Source organism: Antennarius striatus, chromosome 24 (genome assembly GCF_040054535.1).
Source record: "Antennarius striatus isolate MH-2024 chromosome 24, ASM4005453v1, whole genome shotgun sequence".
Classification (NCBI taxonomy): Eukaryota; Metazoa; Chordata; class Actinopteri; order Lophiiformes; family Antennariidae; genus Antennarius; species Antennarius striatus.
In genome coordinates this window covers 2,301,940-2,316,832 of record NC_090799.1, presented here as the reverse complement: position 1 = coordinate 2,316,832, position 14,893 = coordinate 2,301,940, and the positions used below count along the sequence as shown (strand labels likewise).

Here is a 14,893-nt window from a genome sequence, read left to right as displayed (position 1 = left end):
AGCAGCCACTAAAGGAGGGAGGCGGAGAAGACCAGACGGACTACTACAGCAGAGCCTGATGGGGAACCGCTGACAGAAGGGGAGGGGGGGGCTGGAGGAGGAGGAGGAGGAGGTGGGGGGGGGGGGTGAAAAAGAGAGAGAGAGAGCAGAACCAGCTCCATGGTGGAGAAGCCAAAGAGGAGAAGGAGGGGAGACAACCGACAAGGATTAAGTGCAGTCCTCCAGCCTCCGGTCTTTATTTGGGGGAAAGACCCCCACCCCAACCCACCCCCCAAAAAAAAAAATTAACCACGCTGGTGATGGATCTGCAGTCAGGTAGCACCTCTATGTTCTCCTTCTTTTACAACTATAACACCAGCATGCAAGTAGAAATAGGACCGAGATGCATGTCTTTTTTTTTTGTTCTGAGTGGAAAAAAATGTGTGTGGGGGGGGTGTAAATTCTAATAGGATGCATTTAAACGCAGTGGAAGGTTCACACAAAGGGGACGGTGCTGCAGGAACAGTCCCCCCCCCCCGCTCTTGTATTCTTTTGTGCGATACCGGCGTCTCCGTTGTGTGCAGGTGTGTGTGTGTGTGTTTAGGTGGGAAAAGAGTTGCAGATTGCAGCCTCATCTGGCAGAGATCGTCCCGCCGCTTGATTTAGTGGTTCCTGTAAAAGGTCTGCCTGTGTGTGTGTGTGTGTGTGTGTGTGTGAGCTTGTGTGTGTGTAAGTCGGGCGGCTGGTGGTGATGCAGTTTCCTTTTTATTTTTTATTTTTTTGTTTTTCTTTGTCTATGTGCAGCTCTAAAGGACAAAGTGAGCCAGATTTCAGCCATGCCGAGGCTCGTCCTCTCCCTGCTGCTCCTGTGTGGATGCCAAAATAGGTAAAAAATAAAATAAATAAAAATAAATAGAACTGAACACATGTGAAACAGTTGTAAAATGAATTTTGGCTCCAAGGAAAATCAGGTTAAAGTCATCTTAAAGTTGAATTTTCTGTGCATGTTGCAGAAAATTCCCAGCTCCATGTGCAATTTTGTAAATGAAAGTCTTGCAAATTCTTTTTTTTTTTATTATTGGCTCTGTCTTTTCCTGATTGATCGCTCTCCTCCACCCCAAAAAAAAAAAAAAAAAAAAGCAAAAAACATCTTTTTTTGGCAGCGCTGTCAGTGAATCAGTCGCATATGAACGGATCAATCGCAGCTTGTAACCTTCCTTCTGTGTCTTTGTTCTAAAAAAAATATATATATAAATATATAATAGTACATTCCCTCATTTGTTTGCACTTGGATCACATGTCAAATAGTTCATTATCTCCACTGGTCGTCTAAGCGGCGCTGATGCTCAGTAATTAATCACAACAAGCTTGTCCTTCTTACTGCGGGGGGGTAAGGGGGGAGCTAATTAACCTAAACGTGTCAGGTTTGACGTCTAACTAACACCACGGTGTTGTTCTCTCCCCACAACCCCACCCCACCCACCCCAAGCCTGGGCTCGTCTTCCTCGGAGGCTCAAAAAGAGACGTCGGGCAACGACAACAGCACAGTTTTCACCCGGATCCTGGACGGGCTCCTTCACGGATACGACAACAGACTCCGGCCTGGACTCGGAGGTTTGCAAAATGGACTGATTTTATTTCTAACGATCACAAAAAAACAATTCAATCGAAACATGTATCGTCACACGTCGTGTTTTCCTCCAAACTATTGCGGGGATCACAAATACGTGGCCCTTTTTTACTGTAAGTTGCGACTGTGGTGAGAGCCAATCAATCAAGCCATCTCCATCACAGCCTGAATCCATTCAGTCTTCACCGTGGCAACAGGAGATAACCTTGAGAGCTGGCAAATTGCCATTCATAGATGTATATTTCGTTCTCTTAAGCTGCTTTAAAAATAAAAGCTTCTTCTTCTTCTTGTTCTTTTAACCCCTTCACCGCCTCATTCGTTTTTCTCACCAGCGTTTGATTTTACGTCGGCTCGCACTTCACTTCTCCACATCTCCACATCCGCAAGGCACTCAGCATTAATAGGGGAGGGGAGGCTTTTTTTTTCATGTTGAATGACTGATGTGTCATGGCAGAAAGTAAGCTCTCACATCCTGGTAACGGTTGCTACGCTTTCACAAGAGGAAAACATATAAAGGCCTTCAAATCAATCCCAGCTGGATGTCACTCACTTTAAAAGTACGGAAGAGAGTTTTAGCGCTTCTTTTTTTTTTTTGCTTCAAATGTGCAACTTTGCACCAAAATGCATGGATGCGTGCATCGTTTCTGATGATTTTTTTCTCAGTTGGGAAGCATCAGAAAGCAAAGCTAAAGCTATCAGTGGCTAACTCTAACTATTTTAATGATAAATTAATTCTGTAAGTCATATTTAAGGAAAATGGATCAAGTTTCAGCTTCTCTCATCATCAGAAATTGAATATTATTTGGTTTTGGAAGTTTCAAGATGTCACCCTGGACTTTGTGACATTCTAAATTCTCATGAAACGTTTTGTAGTTCTGAACAAGCCCTTTCATCATTTATTGTAGTTTTCTGATTTATGCCACAAACATCAGGGGAAAAATGGGATTTATAAAGTAGAATTCAGCAAAATTGTCACACGACTGTCCACTGTTCTCTCTCAACAGAAAATGTCACAGAGATAAAGACGAATATATTCGTCACCAGCTTCGGCCCGGTGTCCGACACGGAGATGGTGAGTTGATCACCATCACTCCTTTTTTGGAGCCGATCCACACTCCTGTCGGTACTCTTTGGAAACTTTCAGATTTAATGCTTTGTGTCTGGCCCGTTCCAAATGATTCCTCTCCTCATTAATCCTTCCTCTTGTGAACTGGACCGTTCCACCCTGATGTAATCCTGGGATGTGTCGGCACAGCGGCGATCAAACTCAGCGCGCTTGTCCATAGTTGACTTAAAGACGGTATCGACAAGGGAGCAGGATTGATTAATTAAACACTCCAAGAGACTCTCAACGGTTCTGGAGTCCATAAACGCCTGCATGTCAGTTTTCTAACAACATCATTATTCTGCGGAATAGAGCATTGTATTTGTTTCTTGTTCATTGTTATTGAGCATAAAGCGTGCCTATAGTTCACTCTCAGGCAAATTTATCTTGGATTCTCACTTATCTAACCTTTAACTTCCGTTTTGGGGTAAATACGCCACAATAAATTCCTCTTCTCCGCTATTTCGGGGCTAACTTGTCGTTCTTCTGTCATCTCAGGAGTACACCATAGACGTTTTCTTCCGCCAGAGCTGGAAGGATGAGCGCCTGTGCTTCAAGGGGCCCATGGAGATGCTGCCGTTGAACAACCTGCTGGCCAGCAAAATCTGGACTCCGGATACCTTCTTCCTTAACGGGAAAAAGTCTATCGCTCACAACATGACCACCCCCAACAAGCTGCTGAGACTGAAGGACGATGGCACGTTGCTTTACACCATGAGGTAGATGGAAACAGAACTTTTTTTTTTACCTCGATTTAAAGTCATAAAAAACCCGTATTACAATGTTTTCTGCGGCCAAGTTTAGCGACTCTTTTAATTTCATTGTGAAGTTCATCTCACAATACAGATGCTCAAGGTGAAGCGTTTCCGTGCCAACACTCCGAGAAGCACAACTTAAAAATCAGATGAAAAAAAAACCCAGAGAGAAACTTTCAATATGGAGAGACAGTGACCTCTAGTGGCCAAGTTGAGGTATTTCATGTGCGATTCTAAATTCAGGAACAGCATTTCTTGAAATTGCGTTCTTTTAATTTCTTCTGAACTCAGACATAAAGAATAAGTGTCACCCAAATAGCGACATGAAGCGTCTTTTTAAACCGGGTGTGGGTTTGAGGAAAAACAAAAGCATCAGGAGGTGATTAATTATGAAAAGCAGCCTCTATGTGAACTTTATTTTCTTGGCCCCAAAAATACAAGACACAGAAACGGGGCAGCAACCAGATGGCGATCACTCCAAAAACAAAAGAAAAAAAGCCAGCAGAGATACACAAATTCCGCAGCTGATGAACGACTTCTTTCTTTTTTTTGCGTTTTAATGGGAGTCAGTGCAACCGCCGGGACTCGCTGTGACCTTTGGACCGGGGGAATTAGAATAATGCTGTGCTTATCCTCAGGAGTTACTGTCGCTGCAGGACTTAAGAGTGACTGTATCACGGATGAGAGCACTCTATCTGATACCAGCGGCAGCCGCGGGGGGAATGGATGGACGACAGATTATCCACATGCAACCACTCTGACATATATACACGTATCCCGCCAAGTATTTATAGCCTTTGTCACTCGCGCTGCACGCACTGCGGGTGTCGCACACGTTTTTCCGCGCTGATCAGTCGTGGCAACTCTCAACTTTGACCTCGAGGCTTAAAGACTCTGGGAGGAGGAAGGGGGTGGGGGGTGTATGTGCCGGTCCATATGTGTGATATTATGTAAATCTATGCGTGCTTGTACTTTTTTCTACGGAAGGTTGAATTTATTCGTCTAAATTTTCAAGTACGAGCCCCAAGCATTTTATATCCGTTACAGACACACGCACACACACACACACACACACACACACACACACACACACACACACACACACACACACACACACACACACACCATGTTCGTACTCTCAGGTGACAGTTAAAACATATTTTTGTTGCTTTATGCTATTTCTTTAGCGTTAGCATTGGTGTCGTTGATGCTTTTTACCCCCCTGTTGACATTTACTTGACTTTTTTTCATTGTTTGCTGTCACATAGACTCAACTACCATGTTTAGAGAAATACATTTTTTATTCCAACTTGAACTAAGCCTATTTATTTATTCAGCGGTTAAAAATTTCATTGTCTTTGATTACTTTGGAATATTAATTCCACTGCAATCAGGTGTTAAAGTGATTGAAATCACATTAGATTTCTTGACCAGGACCCCAAAACAGATCTACTGTACATGAAACGGCAATCGATATTAGCCAATATGGAAAAAAGTTGATCGATTTGAGGACAAATCTCCAAATGCTCTCATGTGATCATACATACATACATATATACATACATACATACATGCATTATTTTCTTACGGCAGGAGGACAGGTTGTGTTACTGTAGGAGTTTTATTTATTTTTTTAAATAAACCCACGTTTGACACCCCCCCACCCGTTGGGTCATGTCAGGCTCTCTAAACGGCGTTATTATGGTGCTGCATCACTTGGAAACCATTACTCTGAAGTGGAGCGATCGGTTTCAGAGAGAAAATCTAATGCGTTTCATTGGACCCTCCATAAAATGCCTCTTTTAACAACCCTCAGTGAGTTAATGCATACGACAGTGTGATAGATTGTGAGTGTGTGTATGTATACAGTATTAACACACCATCACCATGAGGTACAACTGAGCTTCTATTCTCCATCATGCTCATTTTGCTTCCATGAAACCAGTGCCTTCCTGTCTTAGATTTGAACTTGAACACACACACACACACACACACCCCAAATTAAAAGCAGCTATCTTTACAGGCATCCTGCTAATGGAACAAGGCCACATGAATAATTAGAATGTGATATAATAGCCAACAGCTATGTTCTCATTTATTCCACCTCTTTCCTTCTCTCTGCATTCAATCCTTCAATTGTTTTAGACAATAATAGTGGATAAATCCTGCAGTTGACGTGAAAAGAAAATCCCAAACCAGTTAACTCTGTGGGGACCAGATGTGACCCCTTAACCCACTTTACTGCAGTGATATCAGTGAGGAACCTCCTGGTGATAAGTACGTGCAGGGAAAAAAAAAAAAAAAAGGGAACACATGACCCCAAGAGGATTTTGCCACATCTCGGTGACACGATTGTTCACGAGGTTTGTGATATCTTTGCTCTTACGCCTGATTGGTTCCAGAAAAGAAGAGATGTGAATAAAGGTATGCTTTTGTGTGCAGGTTTCCACACCACTTAACTCCATTCGGTCCATTAAGTTCAGTGAATGCACATCAGCATATGATTGTATAGCACAGAATATGGAGTAATACCCAAGGGGATGAGATTCAATCTGGAGTATGTAAGAAAGAAAAAAACCCCAACAACAACAACTAAAGGAATAATCAAGATGGGCATACGTTCGATCCGAGGACGTCCATCTCGGCGGCTGGAATGATTGTGAATGACGTGCAGAAAATTTGATTTGAAAAGCTTTTGTTGGAACGGTGAGCAATTTCAATAGACTGATTGATTAGATCTAAATGAAGATTGGCCTCGCTTTCAGCTCCCGAGTGATTCGATTCGCATTCATCAGGAGGGGAGGGGAAAAACCAGGATTGCACGTAACGTCTATATTGATTCAACTGGATCGACAGGCGAAACAACAAAAAAGGACTCTTAGAAATAAATTTTAAAAATGTCCTTTTTGTCTGCAGTGGAGAGACGTGTAGTTCAGCGTATGGCCACCAGGTGGCGGTGGTGGCGCTGGTTAACCAGCAGCTTTGAAAACGTGACTGAAAATAACAAATAAATCCTAAATAAATCCATTTTAACTGCTGATGCAGAGAAAAATACATTCATATCTTACTTTTTAATGTTTCCCCTTAATTTATACCCTATGTAATATTTATAGATTTTATTGCAGAGAAATTAAAGCAGTTACAGTGACATATATTACTTTTATTTTTCCTCAGACTGACCATATCAGCAGAATGCCCCATGCAGCTGGAGGATTTCCCCATGGATGCACATGCCTGTCCTCTCAAGTTTGGTAGCTGTGAGTAAAATCTAGTTAATATAAGTATAATAAGCGTTAAAAATTGTGAATTGTCCACTGCTTTCATGATTGCATTGGTGATTGTCAAGATGTAACGCAGCCAGGACTGGAGCTGGTGTATATTCTGTGTTATTTTTTTCCACGAGCTGAACAAATAAAACGACATTTTTATTTACTTTTGATTGAGCGAGCCAGAACTGCCCTCTAGCTAGCCTGGTGTACACAAACAGAGATCATCAGCGCCCCCCCCCCCCCCCCCCAGGGAAGTCCTGCCAGAGAGGATTATGGGACTAGCTGGGTGGAAATCGCAGATGTGCCTCACAGTATCAGTCAAAGTCGATCAAAACGTTTTGACGGAGGGATTTTTAACCCTGTGCGTCGTCCTGGGTGTGACGGCGAGGTCGATCATTGATGGTCGCCTCACGCCGTCGCTATAATAAAACTTCGCAGGAGGTCACCGAGAGAAGATTACCGCCTTGTCCTCCGATCGGAAGGGCTTTCCCCAATGCCTCTTAACACGACAGCTTGTCTGTGTGTTCTCCCGGCGATGACATGTATAGAAGCCTGAGTGGCCCCCCAGGGGGGGTATTTAAAGACAGAACTGGCCAAATGCCACACCTTTAGGAGCCTCTTGGGGCTAAAAGGATTGAAGGTCTTATCCCGAGATTCCTGTGAGACGCGGTCCGCCCACGCTCACGATGTCAGAGGAGCGCTTTGACCGCAATCCAATTACAGCGTAAGGTGATGCTCGGCCTTCCGCTGTCCTGAAGGTGAGGGGTGTAAGGGTATTAATAGGAATAATGTGCCGGCGGCCACACGGAATATTTACAAGACCTCCTGACTGTGACCCCCCCCCCCTGGAATTTGTCCTCAGGTGGCTGCATTACAGCAAGAGGCACCACAGTTCTGACTGTAGCAAAGCAAAAAGACATTGTTTCCGTCCGGTTAACAATATTTTTACTCTATAAACTGTTTATTCTCCAAATTAATCCCCTGCTTTTATTTTAAAAAAACTTTTTTTAAAAATCAAAACACAAAACACTCCTTTCCCTCCTCCTATTTCCAGAATGTCACCATTTGATAATTTCAGAAGGCAGAGACTACAGAGGCAGTGGAGGTGGTGTGTGTGTGTGTGTGTGGTGGGGGGGCTGTTTTTCAGAGGATTTTCAGGCTGCAAAAACTACAAACTGCATGAAACTTAAAAGGTTAAAAAAAAAAAAAAAAGTCTTTCTAATGTTTTTGTCGGCCGACTCTGCAGCTCAAATCATTTGTGCAACACTTAATCCTACAAATGCTTATAATACACCCGCGTTATATAACAACTCATGACTTATTCAGGTGTTTATTTACTTTTTTATCTTATAATGTACATGCATTTTGTAGAATAACAAACTAAAGAGAGTTGCGGAGAAAGGAGTTAATCACAATTCAATCAAAATGCTTAAACTACAGGAAACATTCATTTGGCTTTCCTGCATTGTATGTAATTTTTTCTTGTCCTTATTTATCATATTTTATCGTTGCAGATCAGAGTTAGAAACCCAGACTAGGACCAAGTCTGAAGGTCATAATAAACTGTAAAGTTAGTCCAGGTAAAAGGCAGCTAATCCCTTCTGGCAGACACGAATTGCATCCTAATTTAGCTGCTGGCCTTCAGCTATTCAGCTCACCACAGAGGAGTCATTCTCCTCTGTGGTGAGCCCAGTGATAATGCAATCCCTTCTCCAAAACAAAATGATAAAGCAAATCTTATTTCACCGCCAACGTCCCTGCAAAAGCGCGTCGATGAGCAAAGTTGCAGAGCGTTGGAACCGTCGATGCACGAGAGGCCAAAAAAAAAAGCTGTAAAACTGATTTAGAGTTCGGGGGGGAGAAAAAAAATCGACGACTTCTTCGACTAACGCACAAAACAAAAAGTCGAGAACAGTCGCTGACGAAGTCGTTTTCTCCGAGAATTACAGCGCGATTACCATCGTGGAGAATCTGTTAACGAAAGAAAAAAAACCAAACAAACGTATTCACGAAATGAAAAGTTTGCCGCGTTTGAAAATTTCAAATGAGTTCAGAAAGATGCACAAATCTTGGCAACCTGAGCAGCTGGAACAGAATGAAATCTGAATTTCTGAGTCATCACCCAGCATGCATCATAATCTGTTTATTCTCACAGCAACATTATGGGTTTGGTTTTCTTTTATTGCATTCCGACTAGTTTCTTTTTTTGAAAGCATGACTGCAGGATTTCCTCCCTTTATAATTAAGAAACACTCAAAATTAATTTATCCTTTTATCCCATTTTTACATTTTAATATCTGTACAGTTCATTGCATCTTTAAGACACTTTCCGGTTCTTTTTTTTTTTCTTTCTGAAGTAATGAATTTGGCCCGAGTCGCCGCCTCCCCCCCACCACCACCTCGTTTCGCACAGGAGCAGCAAAGCGTGAACTGCTCTAAAAGTTGGCACAGGTGCACCGACCGGCCTGCCAAACTCTTTAGCTCTCCTTCTACGTAATGAAGTTTTGCAATAATCCCTTATTCCAATCTACTACCAACAATTAAGGTCAAGCCTGCAGCTTGACGGTGTCCACGTTTAAACACGGCACACCTTATAAAACCGGCGCCCGGTTGCCAAGCGAGCGCCCAGAATGGAACGAGTTAAGAAGCGGATGTGCTGGACGGAAATAAAAAACCATTTGTTACACCAGACCGATCCAGGATGTGAATTCACGTCGGTGACGATCAGAAATTTAAACTGTAAATATTCTCCCCACCTCCCCTAAAAGTCACTCTTCTTCCTTGCACCGGCGTTAACATATAACCTTCAGGGAGCATAAATAAATATATGTGAAATAAAACTTTGAGGAGATCATCTTTATTCACGATCACCCCAAAATCTGCCCGTTTTTGCACTAAATAACTTTTGGGTACCCGGCCGCCTTCCTCAGATTAGCATCTTTTCTAATGAACGATCGACCTTGGGTTGACCCAAGGTGAACCCAGATAACAAATAAATGTCACGGCGGAAAGAAATGATGTCCGGTTTGATGTTGAGGGAATTAATCGGACGGTCTGGTGACGGTCTGATTTCTGCTGCCATTTCAGATCTGACCTTTGACCTTTGAGGTGTGATGTAATAATAAAAAAAAAACAAATAAAAACTCCTGTCCCCTCAGACGCCTACCCGCTGTCGGAGGTGGTCTACACCTGGACAGGAGAAACCAAATCCGTGGTGGTGGCGGAGGACGGCTCCAGGCTCAACCAGTACCTCCTGATCGGGCTGACCACGGGCACGGAGGACATTCACACGAGCAGAGGTGTGTGTGTGTGTGTGTGTGTGTGTGTGTGTGTGTGTGTGTGTGGATAAAGACAGGGTTGGAACATGTGAGTGTGAATGTAGGAAACGGCGACAGGAGATCAGAGTCGCTGAGCTAGAGACGGGGGCGGAGGAGAGTAGCCTATCCCTCACACAACCAGCTGTCTGCAGGCTCGGACAGCCCTGTCCAACAACACTTATCCCTACACACACACACACACACACACACACACACACACACACACACACACACACACACACACACACACGGAGCTCGAGAGAGGCCCATGACCTGCGGGGTTAATCCCCTTCCTCCTCCCCCCGCGACCGCGCTCCAGCTTTTTGCATAAGAAGATGACATCACAGCTCAGCGCGGGATTGGTCGGCGACGCAAGCGAGTCGTTTCTGAGCATCCCCTCGCCGTTCGTCGTCACGGGGAGCAAACGTTCGAGAAAAAACTGCAAAGAGGAGATAATGTTTTGGGTTTTTAAAAAAAAATCTCCATTTCGTGTTCGGTTTGGAGTCGAAACGTTTAAATCGAGTTGATTTTCGTCGGATAAAATTTTATTGTTTTGGGGGAAAAAAATGGAATTAATTCCGCTGACAGTCGCTGAAAGATGAAATGTGTGTCTTGTTTGTACGTCAGGATTTGACAGCGTCGCTCTGACACGCGTGGGGGTGGGTGGCAAGGGGGGGGGGCATTGAAAGGCATCTGCTTAATGCTCTTATGTAAAATGTAACTGTAATACACTTCCCTCCAGTTTCCAGCGGAATCATTATTAAAAGTGTGGATTTTAGTGAACGGACTCAAACTGGGGGTGGGGGGTCAGAGGGTTTGTTTGTCGGTGGTTCCGGGATGACTAGCGATGTGTGGGGGTGGGGGGTGGGGCTGCTGGTTGTCCTGGTATCACCGCCGATTGTAATAATTGCGTCATCGAAGAACGAATGCTTCCTCCTTCCCTGAGGTGAGCAATATTCACGTGACACCAAAATAGCCTTATTGTTCGAAAACCGTCCCAATCAAGAGTGGATGGTATATTAAATGTAATATTAACACCATGGAGGGGGCTTTTTACTCCTCAAACTTCCATCTTTTCTTTAAGATCTGAGTTTGTCGCATTCTGAAAACGCTCCTGAGAGCTCGAGTGAAGATCTATTAGAGGGTGGCTCCCTATAAATTGATCAAATTTATATTTTAAAGTCTATAAATGACACCAAATACGATGCATTTCTTGCAAAAAGGCCAATAAAATTCAACTTCTTAGCAGTTTTTACTGGATCTACTCAAGAAATGACTCAGATCGTTTCTGGGTTCTAGCTGTTCATCTTTATTCTAAGGATTCTTCTTTATTCTAAGGATTTCCCCAAATAACCAGTCGGCTCCAAAAGATTCTATGAATCACCACGGCAACAGTTCCATCTCCACTTTTTAGGGCTTGATAAGTCAGCTGTGGGATATTTCCGATAACTTCCAGTGGTTTTGACATCATTTAAGGGTGACTCAGCGACTTACCAGTTGACCAGCATGGCGGCGTTGTTCCCAGGCATGAAGGGAAGTTCCCCTCGGACGTTGTGGAATAAAAATCCTTGTGAGAAAAGCGATAAGATCCACCAGAGGCGCATGTTGGCCCTCATTCCTCTGACCCCCGTCCCATCGGGATCCATGCATCAAGGGCAAAGGGGGCCCTGGGGCGGGCCGGGTGGGAAGTTACCCACGGGGTTACCCTCCATCCCATCGGCGCACACGGTCAGCTGAGTGTGTTCCCCTGCCTTCTTCAGAAAGACTCCTGATGTGTGTGTGTGTGAAGGTGTGTGTGTGAAGGTGTGTGTGAAGGTGTGTGTGCGTGCGACGTCCGTCAGCACTTCCAAATCATTCGTCATGTGTGTGTGTTTTCCGCGGTTTGTATGTGAGCGTGCTGGCGCCCGGGATTGGTAGGGCGGAGTAGGTGGAGCTTAGAGCTCTGTGAGGATCCCAGGACGGGACACACACACACACACACACACACACACACCCACACACACACTCTTTCAGCCACTGATAGCAGGATGCAGATTGTAACCAGGGATTAGGGAGGTTCAAAAATCCGATTTTGCCTGGAGAAAGCTGTGTGTTTGCGTGTGTGTGTGTGTGTGTGTGTGTGTGTGTGTGTGTGTGTGTGTGTGTGTGTGTGTGTGTAAGACAGACAGCCAGTGCTGCTTGTGGATCTGCGTCCTTCAGTGTGTGAAATATAAGCTTTGTGTTTTTTCCCAGTTTTCCGGCGCCTGAGCTCACAAACATTTTATAAAAACCTCAAACCCGACCTCTAGATGTTCCAAACTTTACGTCTCCTCCACTTTTACACCCCCCATCCCCACCCCCACCCCCCATCATTATTTCCTTCCTGGGAGGAAGGAAATACATCCATCGGAGGAGACCCACGACCACATTTCAGAATTATCTGAAATATCAAACATCAGAAACCAGATTTTCTCAAACTCCCGTCGCTCCTCTAACCTTCTCCTTTTTCTCCCCCCCCCCCACCCCCCAGGACAGTACACAGTGATGATGGCTCACTTCTACCTGAAGAGGAAGATTGGATATTTTGTCATCCAGACGTACATGCCCTGTTTCATGACCGTAATCCTGTCTCAGGTGTCGTTTTGGTTAAATAGAGAATCGGTTCCTGCGAGGACGGTGTTCGGTGAGCGAAGCCTCTTCTCATTCACTTTTTTTTACCCCCCCCCCACACCTAACATTTTATTTATCTGGGAAATATTCCTGTCGTGCACAAGAGAGAATAATAACCGCAGTTAAAAGTTATTAAAGCCCCCGTCTTTGTCGACTGAAGAGGGAGAAAAAACAAACAACTCAATTTAAACCCGTCGCTGCTTTTGTTTGCCCCCACCTCCCCCAGGGGTGACCACCGTGCTGACCATGACCACCCTCAGCATCAGCGCCAGGAACTCTCTCCCCAAAGTGGCGTACGCCACCGCCATGGATTGGTTCATCGCCGTCTGCTACGCGTTCGTCTTCTCCGCCCTCATCGAGTTCGCCACGGTGAATTATTTCACCAAGCGGAGTTGGGCGTGGGATGGGAAGAAGGCGTTGGAGGCGCAGCACCCCAAGGTACGACTTTCCGGACGCCAAATTATTTTTTTATTTTTTGTTAAATCGGATCTGATGGAAACTGATTCTCAAAATGTTCTCCCGTAGAAACGTGACCACATGGTTCTGTCGAAGAAACCCAACAACGTTTGCTCCGCCGGCGTCAACTACACCCCCAACCTCACCAAGGACGTGTCCATTTCCACCATCTCCAACTCCACCTCGGTGCAGCTCCGGGCCTCCGAGACCAAGATGTCGGATCCCAAGAAGACCTACAACAGCGTCAGCAAGATCGACAAGATGTCGCGGATAGTTTTCCCCGTCCTGTTTGGAACCTTCAACCTGGTCTACTGGGCCACGTACCTGAACAGAGAACCGGTGGTGAAAGGAGCCGTCACCTCCACGTAACTCCCATCTTTTTATTTTTGGTTTTTTTTTTTTGGTTTTTTCAAAGACAGAATTTGAATTAAAGAGGAATTCGAGACGGAAAGTCGTTTTAAAAAAAAAAAAAAAAGTCCTTTGAGCGTTTTTTTGTTTTTTTTTTAAACGGATGCGAGGACGCGACGGATTCTGAGAGCGGATCGCTTCGCTTCTCTACCTGTTTGCATGACGCTCTCTCCTCCGATCCGATCTCCTCCTCCTCCTCTTTTTGTCTTGAATATCGAATCACGTTCTCGTCAATCGCCGCTTGAAAAAAAACCCCTCCCAGGAGCGTGCTCCACCGATGAGGGCGTTTTTGAGCAATTTTTTTGCCTGACTGTAATCACTTCTTATTCTTATCATGGAGGCACTAAGCTTACGCTATAAAAATTAGAATAATATAATTAAAAAATGCATTTAAAAAAAAAAAACCTTGATTAATGCTGCAAGTGCATCAATAATTTAGTTCCATGTCTGTTTTTCTTAAAGAATCTTTGCCTTTTTTTTTTTTTTTCCCCTTCATGTTGCAGTGGGTGCTTGTTTTTTTTGTTTTTTTTGTGCTTCTTTATACGTCATTTACTTGAAGATTCAAAAGCCTTCTGCTTTGCAGGCCTGGTTTCCCAAAAGCATCAGCAGTGGATGGAAAAATTAAAAAAAAAAAAAAAAAAGAACCCCAACAAAAAATAGAAGTTACCTGCAACTGAAAAATAATCCATTAAAACATTAAAACATCGACTCTTCCAGATTAAAATAAATAAATAAAAAACCCTCTTTGACCCACTTTGCGCCAGCTGAGCGGAAGCGCTGTGGATGGAGCGTCCGGGACAAATTTTAAATTGGCTGCAGGCGAATTTAACTGAATTTTGAGTGATGGTCACTCAGCTGGGAAACTAATATTCACAGCCGAGAGCCCCGTCCTTGAACGTGTCACAAACAAGTCGGAGCGGCGATGCTGGGGAGGATGGAGACGCTCGTTCGGCGAGGTGACCCATATTTGGGCGAGTTCCAACGTTTCCTCTTCTTCCGTGTTTCTGAGGAGTCTCTATCCTGCGTTAGCACGTTTCTTAGCCTGGTTGCTAATGAGACAAAGGCTATTGAAGGTGGGCCCGCCAAAAAAAACAAAACCCATCACAATCTACCAAAGTTAATCTGAATGCATGATATTTTGCACAGGTTTAATCTCCCCATCTGATTTACCTCATCGTTTTTAAATGATGGTGTGATCCACATGTTCAAGCTGCAAAAAAAAAAAAAAAAAAGATTTTGGGAAACTAAGCCAATCATGTAAATAAAGGTTTTGATTTGAACTCATGGTTCTGACACTTAAAACCTTTTTTTGAGCTTCAAAAGCA

At 44.1% G+C, this 14,893-nt stretch overlaps 1 protein-coding gene across 1 annotated transcript in view; it reads right to left on the bottom strand.

Moving 5' to 3' along the window:
- The window catches only part of LOC137591490 (gamma-aminobutyric acid receptor subunit beta-3-like), a 36,847-nt gene extending 25,146 nt beyond the window's left edge, over positions 1-11,701 (bottom strand). The window contains exon 1 of the mRNA XM_068309528.1: positions 11,550-11,701. Coding sequence (XP_068165629.1) covers positions 11,550-11,701 — 152 coding nt within the window. The remainder of the gene's footprint in view (positions 1-11,549) is intronic.
- Positions 11,702-14,893: the final 3,192 nt, after the last annotated feature.